At 42.9% G+C, this 19,241-nt stretch overlaps 1 protein-coding gene across 1 annotated transcript in view; it reads right to left on the reverse strand.

Annotated features, from left to right (window-relative positions):
- ALK (ALK receptor tyrosine kinase) overlaps positions 1-17,956 on the reverse strand; it is a 742,529-nt gene extending 724,573 nt beyond the window's left edge. Inside the window, exon 1 of the mRNA XM_069582903.1 lies at positions 17,200-17,956. Coding sequence (XP_069439004.1) covers positions 17,200-17,884 — 685 coding nt within the window. The 5' untranslated portion in view covers positions 17,885-17,956. The remainder of the gene's footprint in view (positions 1-17,199) is intronic.
- Between the last annotated feature and the right edge of the window lie 1,285 nt (positions 17,957-19,241).

Below are 19,241 nucleotides of genomic sequence, written 5' to 3' on the forward strand. Positions count from 1 at the left end.
AAGTAAACTTCAAAATATGAATACCATCAGAGATAAAAAGACATTCCATTCAGTTCAGTCGCTCAGTCAAGTCCGACTCTTTGTGACCCCATGAATCGCAGCACGCCAGGCCTCCCTGTCCATCACCAACTCCCGGAGTTCACTCAGACTCATGTCCATCGAGTCCGTGATGCCATCCAGCCATCTCATCCCCGGTCGTCCCCTTCTCCTCCTGCCCCCAATCCCTCCCAGCATAAGAGTCTTTTCCAATGAGTCAGCTCTTCGCATGAGGTGGCCGAAAGTACTGGAGTTTCAGCTTTAGCATCATTCCTTCCAAAGAAATCCCAGGGCTGATCTCCTTCAGAATGGACTGGTTGGATCTCCTTGCAGTCCAAGGGACTCTCAAGAGTCTTCTCCAATACCACAGTTCAAAAGCATCAATTCTTTGGCACTCAGCTTTCTCCACAGTCCAACTCTCACATCCATACATGACCACTGGAAAAACCATAGCCTTGACTAGACGGACCTTAGTCGGCAAAGTAATGTCTCTGCTTTTGAATATACTGTCTAGGTTGGTCATAACTTTTCTTCCAAGGAGTAAGCGTCTTTTAATTTCATGGCTGCAGTCACCATCTGCAGTGATTTGGGAGCCCCCAAATATAAAGTCTGACACTGTTTCCACTGTTCCCCCATCTATTACATAAAATCAAAGAGTCAAATTATCATGAATATATGCTGCTGCTGCTGCTGCTAAGTCACTTCAGTCGTGTCCAACTCTGTGCGACCCCAGAGATGGCAGCCCACCAGGCTCCTCCATCCCTTGGATTCTCCAGGCAAGAACACTGGAGTGGGCTGCCATTTCTTTCTCCAACGCATGAAAGTGAAAAGTGAAAGTGAAGTCGCTCAGTTGTGTCCAGCTCCTAGCGACCCCATGGACTGCAGCCTACCAGGCTCCTCCGTCCATGGGATTTTCCAGGCAAGAGTACTGGAGTGGGTAGCCATTGCCTTCTCCACCAATCCTAAATATGCAGACACCTAATTAGAGCTTCAGATAGAGAAGCAAAACATAATAGAACTGAAAGGAGAAGGAGGCAAACAAAAACCTGGAGACTTTAGCACTCCTCTATTGGCAATACACATAACAAACAGAGAGACAATCAAGGATATAAAAGACCAAACAACACTATTAACCAAACTGACCTAACTGACATTGATTGAACATTCCACCTAACAATAACAGAAAATGTGTTTTTTGCAAGTATACATGGAATATTCAGCAAGATAGGAGCTATAAAACAAACCTTAAAAAATTTTAAACAATTGAAATCAAACTCAGTATGTTCTCAGACCATTTCAGAATTGAACTAGAAATCAGTGAAAGATATCTTGAAAATCCTCCAAGTATTCAGAAATAAAACCTACTTATACATAACTACAGGTTAAAAAACTAGAAAATATTTTTAACTGAGTGTAAATGACGTTTCATTACAATATAATGAAATTTGTACAAGGCAGCTTAAGTAATTATTAGGGGGTAATTTTAACATTACATGATTATATTTGAAATAGAGGGCAAAAAATATTTAATCAATGATCTTAAGAAACTAGAAACAATTAGAGCAAATTAAACCCAAGGCAAACAAAATGAAAGAAAGACAATAAAATTAAGAGCAGAAATCAGTGAAATTTAAATAAGAAAAATAACAGAAGAAATCAATGCCACAAAGGTCATTTCTTTAAAATTCAATGAAATTGGTAAATTGGTATTCTCTACCCAGAATGATGAAAAAGAAAAGAGAAAGATGATGCAAATTACCAGCATCAAGAGTAAAAGAAAGGGCATCACCACTGAGCGTACAAACATTAAAGATGAATAAACAAGGGAATATTATGAACAACCTAACTTGTATTAATTCAACAAATTAGATGAACCAATTTCTTTAAGGATACAAATGACTAAAGTTCACTAAAAAATAAACAGATAATCTGAATAATCTTCTAATTAGTATTAAATAAATATATTTAGTATTTAAAATCCCTCCAGCAAAGACTATACCAGGCCAAGATGGCATCAGTACCGAATTCTACCAAAAATAATTTCAGAAAGAAAAACCTACAATTCTCTTCCAGGAAAAACGAAGAAGAGGGAGCACTTCCCAACTCATTTTATGATTCCAGGATTACCTAGACCCTAAAGTCTGTCAAAGATAGTAAAAGAAAACTATACCAATAACTTTCATGAACATGAAGAAATTCTCACCAGGTATTAGGAAGCAGATCCAACAATATGTAAAAAGTATGATAAGTCATACCCATGTGGGATTTATCCAGGGAACTTAAAGCAAATTCAACATTTGGAAGTTAAATAGTGCAGTTCACATTTATCAAAGAAGAAAAAGAAAAACCACATGATCATCTCAATAGATGCTCAGTCTGAGGGAAGCCAGACACCAGGACACAAGGATGTTCCAATAGTCCTGTGGAGAGGACCACCTGGTGAAGAACTGAGACCCCACCAATAGCCAGCATCAGATAGCCAGTCATGTGAGTAAAGCACCTAGTAAGTCAGGCTTTAAGATGCCTACAGTTTTGGCTGATAGCTCATGAGAGACTCCACGCAAAAATCACCAAGTCAATTGTTCCCAAATTCCTAACACATAGGAACTATAAAAGATACTTATTTATCATTATTTTGAACCACTAACTTTCGGGGTGATTTCCTATGCAATGTTAGATAACCAATACCTAGAAATGCAAATTAAAACCACAATGAGATGCCACCACACACTAGCAATGCCAAATATTTTGAGGGATGTGGATGGAGCAAGTAGAACTCTCATACATTACTGACGGGAGCAAAATACAATACATATACCTTGGGGAAATGTTTTTTCAATTTCATGCATTCACCACAGAACCCAACAGTTCTATAATGGATTTAAGATCATCTATAGCATATGTCCACAAAGTGAATTATACACGCAATGTTCATAACAGCTTTAGTCATGAGAGACCCAAACGGGAAACAATCTAAATGTCCATGAACAGATGAATGGATAAACAAATTGCTGACCCTTAAACAATGCAGCAGTTAGGGACACCTACCTTCCTTGCAGTTGAAAATTTGCATATAATTTATATTCGGCCCTTCCAATACAGGGTTTAATTCCTCCATACCGGCTGTTCCACATCAGTGGATTCAACCAGCTGTGGACTGTGTAGTATTTGTTGTTGAACAAATCCACACATAAGTGGACCTCCTCTAAGTTCAAACTCATGTTGTTCAAGAATCAACTGTATGTTCATACAATGAGATGAATAAAAAGAAACAAACTACTATTATAATACACACCAACTACACAAAAAAAATCTTAAAAGCATTAGAATTCTAAGTGAAAGAAGTCAGATACAAAAGAATATACTGTATGTTTTCATCCACAGAACAGACAAAACAAATCTACCACAATAGAAATCAAATCAGATATTGCCTAGAGCAGGAAGTATTGGGTTCATTGCAAAAGGTCAAGGAAGACACTCGGGGATTGATAGGAATGTTCTGTATACTAATTAGGAAGGTGGTTACACAGGTGTACACATTTATCAAACAAAACCCCTAAAATAGGTGCATTTTATTGTATGTGAATTCTACTTCAATAAAATGGAAAATAACCATTACATAATGTTGGTCATAAGTTCAGATACCAGGTCAAAAATAATCCTTCCAGGCCAAAAATAATCAAGTGTTCCTTCTCACTTCCTTCCCTCCCCCTACCCCTATTCTCTTTCTGTCACTCTTTTGGTTTCTTTTACTATATCTGTGCATCTCCTAATCCAGAAAATAATCTCTGTCTTCTATTTTCCTGGGTTACCTCTTCTCCACTTTCCTCTCTGTTTTCCCACTTATATCTCTGTCATTCTCATTTTTATCTTTCTTTATATAAATATAGTTGTGTTTCTGCCCACTTTTTTCCGTCCCCTCTAAACTCTTTCTCTCTTCTTTAACTCACTTGAATGTACGACCAAAGAATTTTGAAATTTTGATTTATTACTTGAATATTTTGTTAAATTTAAGACTGAGTGCAAGAAATATTTGTGTTTTATTTAAATTATTTTATTTAAAATTGAATTATTAAGAGTTATTATACAATTTATTACATAGTCTTTGGTTGATACGTTTCCCTCTTTGAGTTAATGACCTCTCTTGTAACAGGGCTCCCTTTCCCTGCTTTAGGAAGCTTTTGAAGCATCCATTCTGGACACCAATGGAAGAAATGCAATCAAGAACTGGGGAAAAAAACTAATACTTGTTGAATACCAACTGTGTGTCAGGACTTACTATATGCCTTATCCTATTCTTACAGTAACTCAGGAGATGGGTATTATTTTTCTCATTTTACAAATAAGGAAAGCCAAAATTCAAAGAAGCCTTGGGCCAATAAATGGTATAGGAGGGCTTCAATCCCAGATCTTTTACTTATTCTACTATGGTTTATCCAAAGTCATGTATGGATGTGAGAGCTGGACCATAAAGAAGGCTGAGTACCAAAGAATTTATTTTTTCGAACTGTGGTCCTAGCAAAGACTTTTGAGAGTCCCTTGCACTGCAAGGAGATCAAATAAGTCAATCCTAAAGGAGATCAACTCTGAATATTTACTGGAAGGACTGATGCTAAGCTGAAGCTCCAATACTTTGGCCACCTGATGCAAAGAGCCAACTCACTGGAAAAGACCTTGGTGCTTGGAAAGATTGAGGGCATGAGGAGAAGGGGATGACAGAGGATGAGATGGTTGGATGGCATCATCAACTCAATGGACGTGAGTTTGAGCAAACTCTGGGAAATAGTGAAGAACAGGGAAGCCTGGTGTGCTGCAGTCCATGGTGTTGCAAAGAGTTGGACACGACTGAGCAACTGAACAACAACAATCCATTATTTAGAATAGGACCTTTTACCTTTGACTTTACAGAAGTCCAATTCCTCATTAAGAAAATATATAAATGAATGGTGTTATATTCATATAAAGGAATACAACACAGCAAATTAAGAAAAAGAAGGACTGAATGTTGGCACACAAAATGACTGATGAATCCCACATAAATCATGCTGAGTAAGAAAAGTCAGACATAAAATAATATATACTATATGATTCCATTTCCATGAAGTTCAAAAATAGGCAAAACTAATTGATATGGATGATAAGGATGGTTATCTTGGTTAGGGGTTGAATACAGACTGCAAGAAGACAGGTGGGAACTTTCTGGGGATGCTAGAAATGTTCCGTATCTTCATCTGGGTGATAATTATGTGGATGCTGTACATGTGAATTATCATCAAGCTGTACACAAGATCAATACACTCAATCCACTTTGTCATCCCTCAATTAAAAAACAAATCATTTTCTGATGCTAAAACACAGGTCCTATGTCCCATTACCAGAGATCCATTTCCAGAAAAGTTTGAAATTGAGCAAACTGATTTCAATGAAACAACCTCACTTTAGGAACCTTGGGGAGGGGCTTTACAAACACTTTTCAATGCTTCTGAGCTGTTAACTGAACCTTATGGCCTGCATCAAATTCTGGGGCGTTACATAGCTGCTCTGAATGCCAAAGGTTGGGGGAACTACGTATGGATGAAGTAGAATCTTAGCACCTGTCATGATTCTTATATATTCATTTTTCTACTGCCTTATATATTTATTTCTGAATAATCTAGAGTAGAGCCTTCCACACAGGTTATCTCATACAATGCAACAGCAACTCTGTGAGGTAGTCAAGACAAGATCTGTGTTATTTCCTTTAGGAAAACAAAACCCAGAGGCTTAAGGTTTTTAAGGGATTGCACAAGATTTCAAATCCAATGAAGACTAATATCATAAAAGGATCTAGGCCTCCTAGCTCCTAATCCAGTGTTCTAGTCACCAAAAAAATATTTATTTTAATTATGTGGGCTAAGAATGTAAAAAAGATCTACAAAGAAGTTCCACCCATGCCCAAGTTCACAAATCCATATTCTGATGAAAACTGAATAAAATATAAATGAGAGAAAAAACCATAACCAATGGTTTAAATTTTCCTTCTGATTTCCTTTGGTTATTTGCCTGATTTCCTTTAAGCTTGCCTAGATTTGCTTTGTTTTACTTTCATACCTACCCTTCAGCCTTTTCCTTACTCAAGGGAATTCAGACTACCTACCTCTTCATGCACCTGCTGTCAGTTAGCCAGAAAGGGATGATTCAAGGAACAAAGTCTCTTAATTAACCATGTGGTTAGGTGTATCTGCCTCAAAGGAGCTCTCTTTCTGACATGTTCTTGGGCTTCCCACTTTCTGGAATGTCTATGTTATATCACCAAATGGATTTGATAAAATTTCCCTGGGAAAGGGCCTAAGCTAAGAACAGTTCTGCTGAATAAATAATCATAATATTTGCTGAAGAAAAAAAAAAACCTATTCTGAGAAATCTGGCTCACCCAAAAATATATGGGGTACCTCCCACCCCCTTACTATCTCACCACCAGGCTAACACTTGCTTTGAACTGCTCCAATCTCACACCTTGACTGTGTGAAATAACCCAGGTAATCACTAGGTTAAGAAGCACTGGGCATACCCTAGATTGGAGGAAAAAGCAAAGGTTCTAAGAAAGAAGGCATTCACAGGGCTCCTTACTAGCTATTTGCTATTCTCTCTACATAACGCCTGGACCTATAACCATCCTCACCAAAACTCACGTTCAACTACTCTCAAGCAGAGATGATATCCATGTGCATCTTTTGGAGGCAGCAGCTCATCTACAGCTCACAAAAAAACACCATCTATAAAATGCAGTGTGGATACTCAACAACTTATTTTAGGTTAAGGTAATTTCCTAAGAAATTAGGAATGTGGTCCACTGGAGAAGGGAATGGCAAACCACTTCAGTATTCTTGCCTTGAGAACCCCATGAACAGTATGAAAAATCAAAATGATATGATACTGAGACAGGAAATCCCCAGGTGGGTAGGTACCCAATATGCTACTGGAGATCAGTGGAGAAATAATTCCAGAAAGAATGAAGGGATGGAGCCAAAGCAAAAACAATACCCAGCTGTGGATGTGACTGGTAATAGAAGCAAGGTCAGATGCTGTAAAGAGCAATATTGCATAGAAACCTGGAATGTTAGGTCCATGAATCAAGGCAAATTGGAAGTGGTCAAACAGGAGATGGTTAAGAGTGAACGTCAACATTCTAGGAATCAGCGAACTAAAATGGACTGGAATGGGTGAATTTAACACAGATGAACATTATATCTACTACTGCGGGCAGGAATCCCTTAGAAGAAATGGAGTAGCCATCATGGTCAACAAAAGAGTCCAAAATGCAGTACTTGGATGCAACCTCAAAAACGACAGAATGATCTCTGTTTGTTTCCAAGGCAAACCATTCACTATCACAGTAATCCAAGTCTATGCCCCAACCAGTAACACTGAAGAAGCTGAAGTTGAATGGTTCTATGAAGACCTACAAGATCTTTTAGAACTTAACACTGAAGAACCTGAACGGTGTTATGAAGACCTACAAGATCTTTTAGAACTAACACCCAAAAAAGATGTCCTTTTCATTATAGGGGACTGGAATGCAAAAGTAGGAAGTCAAGAAACACCTGGAGTAACAGGCAAATTTGGCCTTGGAATACAGAATGAAGCAGGGCAAAGGCTAATAAGAGTTTTGCCAAGAGAACGTACTGGTCCTGGCAAACACCCTCTTCCAACAACACAAGAGAAGACTCTACACATGGACATCACCAGATGGTCAAAACTGAAATCAGACTGATTATATTCTTTGCAGCCAAAGATGGAGAAGCTCTATACAGTCAGCAAAAACAAGACCCAGAGCTGACTGTGGCTCAGATCATGAAATCGTTATTGCCAAATTCAGACTTAAATTGAACAAAGTAGGGAAAACCACTAGACCATTCAGGTATGACCTAAATCAAATCTCTTATGATTATACAGTGGAAGTGAGAAATAGATTTAAGGGGCTAGATCTGATAGATAGAATGCCTGATTAACTATGGAATGAGGTTCGTGACACTGTACAGGAGACAGGGATCAAGACCATCCCCAAGGAAAAGAAATGCAAAAAAGCAAAATGGCTGTCTGAGGAGGCCTTACAAATAGCTGTGAAAAGAAGCAAAGTGAAAAGCAAAGGAGAAAAGGAAAGACATACCCATTTGAATACAGAGTTCCAAAGAATAACAAGAAGAGATAAGAAAGCCTTCCTCAGCGATCAATGCAAAGAAATAGAGGAAAACAACAGAATGGGAAAGACTAGAGATCGCTTCAAGAAAATTAGAGATACCAAGGGAACATTTCATGCAAAGATGGGCTCGATAAAGGACAGAAATGGTATGGACCTAACAGAAGCAGAAGATAGCAAGAAGAGGTGGCAAGAATACACAGAAGAACTATACAAAAAAGATCTTCACCACCCAGATAATCACGATGGTGTGATCACTCACCTAGAACCAGACATCCTGGAATGTGAAGTCAAATGGGCCTTAGAAAGCATCACTACAAACAAAGCTAGCGGAAGTGATGGAATTCCAGTTGAGCTATTTCAAATCCTGAAAGATGGTGCTGTGAAAGTGCTGCACTCAATATGCCAGCAAATCTGGAAAACTCAGCAGTGGCCACAGGACTGGAAAAGGTTAGTTTTCATTCCAATCCCAAAGAAAGGCAATGCCAAAGAATGCTCAAACTACCGCACAATTGCACTCATCTCACACACTAGTAAAGTAATTCCCCAAATTTTCCAAGCCAGGCTTCAGCAATACGTGAACCGTGAACTTCCTGATGTTCAAGCTGGTTTTAGAAAAGGCAGAGGAACCAGAGATCAAATTGCCAACATCCGCTGGATCATCAATAAAGCAAGAGAGTTCCAGAAAAACATCTATTTCTGTTTTATTGACTACGCCAAAGCCTTTGATTGTGTGGATCACAATAAACTGTGGAAAATTCTGAAAGAGCTGGGAATCCCAGACCACCTGACCTGCCTCTTGAGAAACCTATATGCAGGTCAGGAAGCAACAGTTAGAACTCCACATGGGACAACAGACTGGTTCCAAAGAGGAAAGGGAGTATGTCAAGGCTGTATATTGTCACCCTGCTTATTTAACTAATATGCAGAGTACATCATGAGAAACGCTGGGCTGGAAGAAGCACAAGCTGGAATCAAGATTTCCGGGAGAAATATCAATAACCTCAGATATGCAGATGACACCACCCTTATGGCAGGAAGTGAAGAGGAACTAAAAAGCCTCTTAATGAAAGTGAAAGAGGAGAGTGAAAAAGTTACTTAAAGCTCAACATTCAGAAAATGAAGATCATGGCATCTGGTCTCATCATTTCATGGGAAATAGATGGGGAAACAGTAGAAACAGTGTCAGACTTTATTTTTTTGGGCTCCCAAATCACTGCAGATGGTGACTGCAGCCATGAAATGAAAAGACATTTGCTCCTTGGAAGGAAAGTTATGACCAACCTAGATAGCGTATTAAAAAGCAGAGACATTACTTTGCCAACAAAGGTCCTTCTAGTCAAGGCTATGCTTTTTCCAGTGGTCATGTGTGGATATGAAATTTGGACTATAAAGAAAGCTGAGTGCCGAAGAATTGATGCTTTTTAACTGTGGTGTTGGAGAAGAGTCCGTTGGACTGCAAGAAGATCCAACCAGTCCATTCTAAAGGAGATCAGTCTTGGGTGTTCTTTGGAAGGAATGATGCTAAAGCTGAAACTCCAGTACTTTGTCCACCTCATGCAAGGAGTTGACTCACTGGAAAAGGCCCTGATGCTGGGAAGGACTGGGCGCAGGAGGAGAAGGGGACGGCAGAGGATGAGATGGCTGGATGGCATCACTGACTTGATAGACATGAATTTGAATGAACTCCAGGAGCTGGTGATGGACAGGGAGGCCTGGCGTGCTGCAGTTGATGGGGTCACAAAGAGTCGGACGTGACTGAGCGACTGAACTGAACTGAACTGAATTTCCTAAGACAGCCTCCCGTTCAAGTCCTTGGGCTATGTGTCTCCATGGAATTTCAAAGAGTTAACTGCTTTTCATGGGCTCATGTCTATTAACCACTTAGGTTTTTGCATTTCCTCATGGCATCTGGTCCCATCACTTCATGGCAAATAGATGGGGAAACAGTGGAAACAGTGGCATACTTTTTTTTGGGGGGGGGGGCTCCAAAGTCACTGCAGATGGTGACTGCAGCCATGACATTAAAAGATGCTTGCTCCTTGGATGGAAAGTTATGACCAACCTAGACAGTATATTAAAAAGCAGAGACATTACTTTGCCAACAAAGGTCCTTCTAGTCAAGGCTATGGTTTTTCCAGTAGTCATGTATGGATGTGAGAGTTGGATTATAAAGAAAGCTGAGCGCCGAAGAATTGATGCTTTTGAACTGTGGTGTTGGAGAAGACTTTTGAGAGTCCCTTGGACTGCAAGGAGTTCTAACCAATCCATCTTAAAGGAGATTAGTCCTGGGTCTTCTTTGGAGGGACTGATGTTGAAGCTGAAACTCCAATACTTTAGCCACCTGATGTGAAGAGCTGACTCATTTGAAACGACCCTGATGCTGGGAAAGATTGAGGGCAGGAGGAGAAGGGGATGACAGAGGATGAGATGGTTGGACGGCATCACCAACACAGTGGACACAGGTTTGGGTTGACCCCGGGAGTTGGTGATGGACAGGGAGGCCTGGCGTGCTGTGGTTCATGGGTTTGCAAAGAGTCGGACACGACTGACCCACTGAACTGAACTGAACTGCATCTGACAATGGGGGGCTTCCCTGGTGGCTCAGATGGAAAAGAATCCATCTAATGTGGGAGACCTGGGCTTGATCCCTGGGTTGGAAAATCCCCTGGAGGAAGGCAAAGAAACCCACTCCACTATTCCTGCCTGGAGAATCCCCATGGACAGAGGTGCCTGCAGGCCACAGCCCATGGCATCAAAAAGAGTGGGACATGACTGAGCGACTAAGCACAGTACACATCTGACAATGAATGATGAGGCTAGAAATGTACAGGAAGGGCACAGCTCCAGCTAATTACAGTAAAGGAGTTGCCAGAGGTCAGTGGTCCAGCATGTCTATGGCCATGGTAAGGCCTGGACTGCACAGATCACTCTGAGGGAAGATCCACCATCTGAAAACTATTGCTCTTAATGCCTCTATCTTTTTCTTTCTCAGCATTTGTTTCCTTACTTTCACAAAGATAAGACTTTGTTTATTTCTAAACAAACAAAAAAAAGGATTGGATTGTAAATATGCCACTTGATTCTCTGGACTGAATCCAAGGTCAAAAGGCCTATAAGAGGATAATAGTTGATAGGAATAAAGGAAATGCCACCCCTCAACGCCTCTTTTCATCTACATTTCTGGCAAAGACAGGTCTTCCGTGATGGAACAATAGAAACTGTCATCCTGGTCACTCCCCATTTCCTCCGGATCTCACCTCTCATCTCTTAGGAGTTAGAAGTTAGTTGTATGGGGAACACACAGTATCACAATTGCTGCCAGGGCTGCCACGTATTGCCACATACGAGGACTGCACAACTCCAGATGGCACCATTCAAATAGGCTAAAATGTATATAGGACCCTTGTAATTGCAGAGTGCACAACCAGATGCTGGAGTGTTGCTGCTTCTAGGAAAAAATATAATTGCTCATATTGATGGAGCAGTTTATGATGTTTCAGGTTTTGGATTAAGATTTACATGTGCTGTGCTTTGTCGCTCAGTCGTGTCTGACTCTTTGAGGCCCCATGGACTGCAGCCTGCCTGTCCATGGGGATTCTTCAGGCAAGAATACTGGAGTGGGTTGCCATGCCCTCCTCCAGAGGATCTTCCCAATCCAGGGATTGAACCCAGGTCTCCTACACTGCAGGCAGAGTCTTTACCAACTGAGCCATCAGGAAAGCCCTAAGATTTACATACATCACCTAATTTAATATTCGGGACATGATCTTGAGATAGGAACTGTTTACTATAACCATTTTCAAATGATCAAACCAGGCCTTAAAGATTTTAAGAAATGTTTCCAAGTCATGGCTATTGCCCACCAAATATTTATTGTATGACCTTCTGAAAAAGATAATGTAAAGCTTTTTGTCTATTTACATGTCTGGGTTATTTGTAGTATGCACCTTGAAATGATTCCCTTAGTGGAAAGAGCTCTGATTTGAAGGCAGGATATGTGGTCCCAGTCAGTATTGTAACACATCCTTTAGCAAGTCATAACCTTTCAACATATAAATGAAAGTTTCCAGGTCTAAAACTTTCTACCTAAATGACCTTGAAACAATGTTATCAAACTTCTGGATTCCAATTACTCTACTTACAAAATAAAGCAAATATTTGCCCTTCCTACTGTATGATTGGTAAAAATGACAAATGTTGAAATGATTTATAAATTATAAAGTCCCATACAACTGTAATAGGACATTAATAATGATTATTTTAAAAAGCAAAATATCCTTTCCAAATCAGGCTGGGCAAATCTCTATGGAGTGTCGTCAGGCAGTAATCCTGAGAGCGGCAACAGGCTGCAACTTTCGCTCACACAACTCCTTCTTTTCTCCTCCCCACAGGCCAGTCCCTCTATCTTCTGTACACAAACTGCCTTATAGAAGCTTTCATTTTTATTAATGATACTACTCTCCTCCCACATTCCACGTAAAACCTCCCATGAACCTTCTTTTTCTTTTGTAAATTTGTGAAAGGATCAATAGGATTTAGAAGAAGCACATTTTTCAAATAGCTGTATATATTCTCAGCATTTCAAAAGGTTTTCAGTAGCCAGTAAGAGTTCACCAAATCTAGAACTGATCTCATCTTCTCAAGATCCAAGTACCTTTTGTCTGGCCCAGTGACTTGATGCCACACACGTGAATAAATATATCTTTAATGTATAGTGCTGGGTGAGTGTGACTCCCCCTACTGAATATACAAAAACCCCAGAGAACACTTTGTTGAATCTAGGGACAAAGAAGAATAAACTCATTAATTTCAAAATAGTGTTTTCAAGATACCAACAATGTTCTTGCAAGCACTTCCCACAAACTTCAAAGATACATATGCAATTATTTTCTCTTCCCCCTGGCAACATCAAAACCCAGAGGCTCTCCAGAACTGCATCCCAAATAACCCGACTCCTGACACTGTTCTCCATCCCAGCTCTCCTGACTTCTGCAGCTTCGCAACGTTGGAAAATATAGAACTGATTAATTATGAATGCTGTGGCTTGTCTGACCCACATCTCACCTTACTCTTTTGCTCCTTTGGAATTCCAGTCCATAGTCAGAGGAATATCAATTTCAGAAAATAAGGTTTCCCTGATCTCTAACCTGAAGTTTCCCTCTCCAAGTCTCATCCTATTACTTCTGTGGGCCACACTAAGTAACTCTTCCCCTTCACTGCCACTCTCCCTCTCCAGAGATTTGTAGATTGTTACCATGGCTTCCCCTTCATCACCACTTAGACCAGCCATATATATTTAATTTTTTTCATCTTTTGTCATAAATCAGTCCATTCAACTCTTAAATCAGCTCTCTGCTCTTCTCTGGACTAACTCCAACTCTCCCAATTCACCTCCAATAACTGATATCCCTTCTGGGAGCTCCAATTTACTTTCTATCTTCCTTCCCTCTCTTTGCCCTTTCCAGAAATGAAATAGGAAGGGACTAACAGATATGTGAGGTCAAGGGTCAGGAATATTGCATTGTATATACCTACTCTAAACTGCTTAGGCCTCTCCATAGTACATATAAAGTCCCAAGTCATATATCCCCTTTCCTGGAATGAGAAGGCAGGTATTAACAGTGAAACAAGCCCTCTTATCCCACAGATCATTATCCTCTAGGCTTCTGCCTGAAGGACGGCAGAAGCAAGATGTCAAGACATTTACACAAGAGGTTACAAAGTAGAGCTATGGGCAATGTGGTAGCCTCCAGGCAGACATCATTTTTGAGGTTTGGGGTATCCCAAGACAGTTTACACCATTTGTATAGCCCCAGTAACTCTCTGTACCTCTTTTCAATGAATGGGTGTCCTGGGGAACTACTTCAGACTTTTCATATGTTGATCCCATTTATGAATTCACAATAACCCTCAAAGAAACACCATTAACATGGCATGCATTATAAAGTCTCTCAGACATCCTTTTGTTCTCTCAGATAGCCCAAACTGCAAGTGATATGAAGGTATCGTTTTGTTCCAACTAGGTGCTTTTCTATTTCTTACCACATTGCTAGTCATGGTCTGCTCAGGTTTGGTACCCTACCTTTAGTCTGAGACAAATGGGCTACCCCAGGCCCCTCAAAACAAGGGTTGGCAGAAGACCCATCCTCTCCACTTTCTTCCCCACAGACAGCCCCACCAGCAAGACCATCCCCCTCTAGATTAGACCATCAGTTACTCAAGCAGAAACAGGGAGAAATTTACTGAGCTCTGCCTATTCTTCACTTAACTAAAGATCCTATGTCACAGAAGAGTTAAATGCCTTTTCTGTAAGTCAGAGTCTATATAAAAAGAATAAATCCATTTCCTCAAACATGATAAATAGCAAAATTAGTCCAAGTGTGACTAATTGTTCCAAGTATGAGAACCTAAACTTCAATTTTGATACAAGAAAATTTGATACAAGAAAATGAATGAAACCACAATAATATATATTGGCCCAAACATAAAACATGATACAGAAGGGTGTGCCCAGTCCCTCCACAGGAAGCCTGCAGTAGAGACTGTTATCTAAATGAGGCTGGGGAAGCAGTGATAAGGCGAGAAGCTAGTCCTGCATGGCCAGCTGCCTAACTGCAGACAGCATATGTCTCAGAGCAGAAGAGTCCAGTCTGTTCCAAGTGTGATCACCACAAGGCCTGAAGTGCTTTTCAATAAGCTGTCTGTCTCTCTGGAGGTCATGGGGAGCTCATCCAGTTACACTTAGTGTCTTATTTGATCCCATCAATAATCATTTGATCCCAATACTGCTGAAAAATGCTTGGCTAAAATTTCTAGCCTTTTAATGGCAGAATCCTGGCTCTTTCTAAAACTAGCATTGCTAGACGTGTCAAATGATGCATAAGGGCTTCGTCCTGCTGCCAAATGGACTGTGTTGCTGAGGGAGGATTTGGGATGTTCACTGTGCTTCCCTATAGCCAGTAGCAGAGCAGCTCCCAGAGCACACTAATCTCTAGATGAAACTCCCTCACTCAGCAGCTCCAACTCCTCATCTAATGTTTGACTGGAGTATATTCTTCAAAAGCATTAAGTATGTGACTCTCCAGAGGCACCAGTGATAACTTCAAGCAACCTGCTTGTTTATAATAGGTAAGTTCAGAGCTGTAGAAAGGACCCCTTTGCCTGTATCATCAGCATCTAGACTGCTAGGGCCTGCCTATATAACAAGAAATGAGAGGAAAGTTTCAGAGATGCTCAGAGACAGAAAGTGGGAGAAAATCTGCATTCCCAGAGAAGTAATTTTTATATCCATTACACAAACGTTAGGCACTAAAAGAGAATGCCGCATGTATAAACCACGGAAGCCGAGACAACATTAAAGCACAGCTGTTCTTTACAAAAGTATCTGCAGCGAGGCAACAGTATTGGTCTCTACCTCAGTTCACAGAAAGCACTATCAAATTCATCAGATCCTGGCTCTTGCCACAGGCTAGTATAAATTCCAACACTGAACATAAAGGGGTCATTTTAGGTGTCAATACCACTAGTGCTAATGCTGAAATATGCATCCAGACTCAACTCATCCATGTTTTCCATGGGGATCACATATTGGTATATTTTCTCTGCAATGACTGAGAAATCTCAGCTTCAGAATATCCCTTCACAAGACTACTGGGTATATGTGGGAGTGTGTGTGTGTGTGTGTGTGTGTGTGTGTGTGTGTGTGAGTGTGTTGGGATAAGCATGGGGGATACTTGTAGCTCTATATTAGGCTGTTTTTCAATGCTTTCCATCCAATTAATACAGAGACATTAGTAACCAGTGGAGCATGAGAATTTCATTTATTTCTGACAACAGGAATGATAGAAAAGATGCCGGGTTTTACTCAATGAAATTAGTGTAGGCATTTAAAAGGCATGCTTTCTCTTCTATGCTTTCTCATTCATTTACATTTTATATTTTATTCACAAGCCTTTCCCCAATGGTCTTACAAAAGAAACATCCATTCAAAACCACCTGGTTCTCCCAGTCAAAGGATATTATGGGAAGAGTTAGAAGTAAGTGCCTAAATACACAACCCCAACTCAGTGAATATGGGAAGAAAATGAGAGTAAATGAAATATAAACCTCATTTCAGGAGTCTCCAGCAGCGAGATCTGCAGAGAAATGGGCCTTCCAGAAACAGGCATTCAGATTTGCTAACACAGATACTCAAGCTGAGAACTGCAGTGAAGGAACTGGGAGAGGGAGAGAAAGGGAAATCAACTACTGTCCCTGGCTTCAGAGTGACTCCCCCAGAGGAAAATAATCTTGGCTGCTTTGCTCCCTCTCTCCACATCTCCCACCCTTTCCCTGTCGCCTGTCCCTTAGTTCCTCTGGGGCTCTCCCAATACATCTGAGAGGAAGAACAAGAGTCTGTGAGTGGACAGGAACTGGGGTTAGGTGGAGAGCAGAATGAATCAGTGAAGAAGAGGCCATTCCTAGGTAAGACAACATTTGAAGAGGATAGCTGGGTGGGATTCAATAATAAGTAGTTCTATATTCCCTGAGAAAGTGTATCACATTCCCTAAACTTGTGGAGGCCAGGAAGAGTAACAAAGGGAAAAGAAGAAAGGTAACAGTTGAGATCTAGAACTAAGCTCTCAGAATGCAAAAGTAATAGAGGGATTTCAACTGTCCTAGGAGCCCTAAATAAAGGACATCCAATCTTGGCTGCAACCCTGTGTCTGTCAGTAGAAAGAGTCATTCTATCAAGAACAGGAAACTTTTTCCCCCCTGACTTGGTTGCTGAGAAGGAAGGGAGAGTCCCTTGGGGAGTGACTGCGTTCAAGGATTAAATATAGTCTAACTGGTAAAGGCGATTTGAGGGAGAAAAAAGAGCTAAGAACCATGGGCTGAGGTTTTGGAAATCGGGGTTAGTTGACAGTGGCTGTAAATTGATGTGTTAAAACAACAACAAAAACAAAAACAAATCCCGAACCACTCAAGCGGGAGCTGCTCACCGGTCCCAAAGATCTGGAAGAGAAGGCGGGGCTGGGAGGCTCGGATCGCGGCGGACAGTCTTCCCTCTCTACCCACTTCCGACACCTTCTTCTCCGGCATCAGGCGGATCCTCAGCCGCCCTTCGCCGTGTCGAATCCACCAGCTGAACAGATCAGTAAGGTTGAACTGAAGCAGCCCCGCAGTCGCCTCCTCTGGAGGCCCGACGCAGCCCTCTAGGATCGCCTCCTCTCCAAGCTCCAGCACCAGCTGCTTGGCGCGCCGAAGCTTGCGAATTGAGCCTCCCTTCAGCACCCTGGACAGCGTCCGCGCCTGAGCCGGGGTGGGAGAGCTGGAGCCTGCTGTCCACGAGACCCCGGGTGGTGGCCCCACCAGCCTAAGCAGTGGGGCGCAGTCGAGAGCCAGCGAACCGCGCGCCTCCAGCCGGCCAGCCCTCGGCTCCGAGGGGGACAGCGGCGGCAACAGCAGGTCCCGGGCGTAGACGCGAAAAAGCGAGGGCACCACAAAGTCCACCGCCAGGCTCTTCCTCTGCAGACGAGAGTAGCTAAGCGGCTCCCGGGGCTGCAGGGCCGGCCCCATGGCCGGAGAGCCCATGCGCTGGCCGGTCTCGATCCCAGTCCCGGAGCCTGAGGCTGCCGGTGAAAGCAGCAGCAATATCAGCAGCCACAGAAGCCCTATGGCTCCCATCCCGCCAAAGGATGACTGTTTATGCTAGAGCTCCGACTCCCCGGGATCCAGCCTCACCCTCCGCTCCCCCTCAGATGAGAAGGGGTTCCTAACAGTCGTTGGTCCTGACAGGCTCCTTCCACCAGATATCGGGGGACTGTCCGTGCACTAGATTTCCTTTCCTCCAACTGCAAGGAGGAGAGCAGGAATCTCAATAAAACGGGGCTGGAAGCTCAGGGGCGTGTCAAGAGACCCTGAAGCGCGAAGGGCTCAGCAGCTGGGACCCTATGCCTCTCGCGCGCCGCGCAGAATGCCGCGCCCCCGTCCGTTGATCGCCGCGCTTTGGAATGAGAGAGACTACTATGGTTGACGGGAGATGGCAATTAGGTACCGTCCTCTCCTGTCCCTCGCCTGAGCTGTGGTCTGTCCACTCTTGAGCGGCCTCCAACCCTCTGCAACTTTTGTGCCAGGAACGGTGGCTCCGAGCTGGTATTTGGTGTCCCGGCCACCTCCTGAGCTGCTTTCGGCTCTTCTGACCTCCTCTTCCGCGTCTAGCAGGGAAACGAGGGCACCAGCTGTTTTCTCGCGCACCCTCCTCCGACCCTCCGCATCGGGAGGTCTTTGGTCTGCACTACTAGCTGAACTTCTGGACCTGAAACGAGCCGTCGCGCTGCGGAGCAGAGGCTCAGGCCGCCGCCGCGCAAGTTTACACCGTCCTTGCTATCCTCCCGCGTCTGGTCTCAGAGTTCTCGGGCACCAAACCGGCCCCAGCGGCAGAAGGGAGTGAAAGCATTCAGGGACCAAAAGCCCGAAATCTTGCTGCCCCCTCCTCACTCATCGGCAGCTCCTGCGGCTTCAGTGACTGGGCAGAAGGTGGCCGGAAGTCGCCTCTGTGCCCCGCGACCCTCTGGGCTGCGGCAGCCAGGGTGCCAGCTGCTACTGCCGCTGCAGCCCCGGGAGCCGCTCTATCGCATCTGCCTGGTGGCCCGCCACTTGCAGCTGGCGGAGCCGCGAGCGCGCGCCGAGAAGGGGGCCGGGCCGAGGTAGGGGCGGGGTTCGAATACCAACTCCTCACCGCGGCTGGGCCCACGCAGCCCAGCCCCGCCCCGCTCGCCCGCCAGCCAATGGTGCGGCGAGGTCGACTTCTTATGCAAATCTGCACAGGCCCCCCCGCTTTCATTGAGAAAAGCACAGAGCCCGCCCTACCCTCCCTCCACCCCTCTTCCCTCTCTCGCTCCACCTCTGCCAGATTCCCTGCCCTATGTCGCTTCTGTTGTGACCAGGATCGTGTATTAGATAAATAGTAGGACTGGAAGAGGCCTTTGTAATCAAGTATTCTAATTTAGCATTTAAGGCAAGTAAACGAATCCGACTTAGG

The sequence above is a fragment of the Ovis canadensis genome, chromosome 3, assembly GCF_042477335.2.
Source record: "Ovis canadensis isolate MfBH-ARS-UI-01 breed Bighorn chromosome 3, ARS-UI_OviCan_v2, whole genome shotgun sequence".
Taxonomy (NCBI): Eukaryota; Metazoa; Chordata; class Mammalia; order Artiodactyla; family Bovidae; genus Ovis; species Ovis canadensis.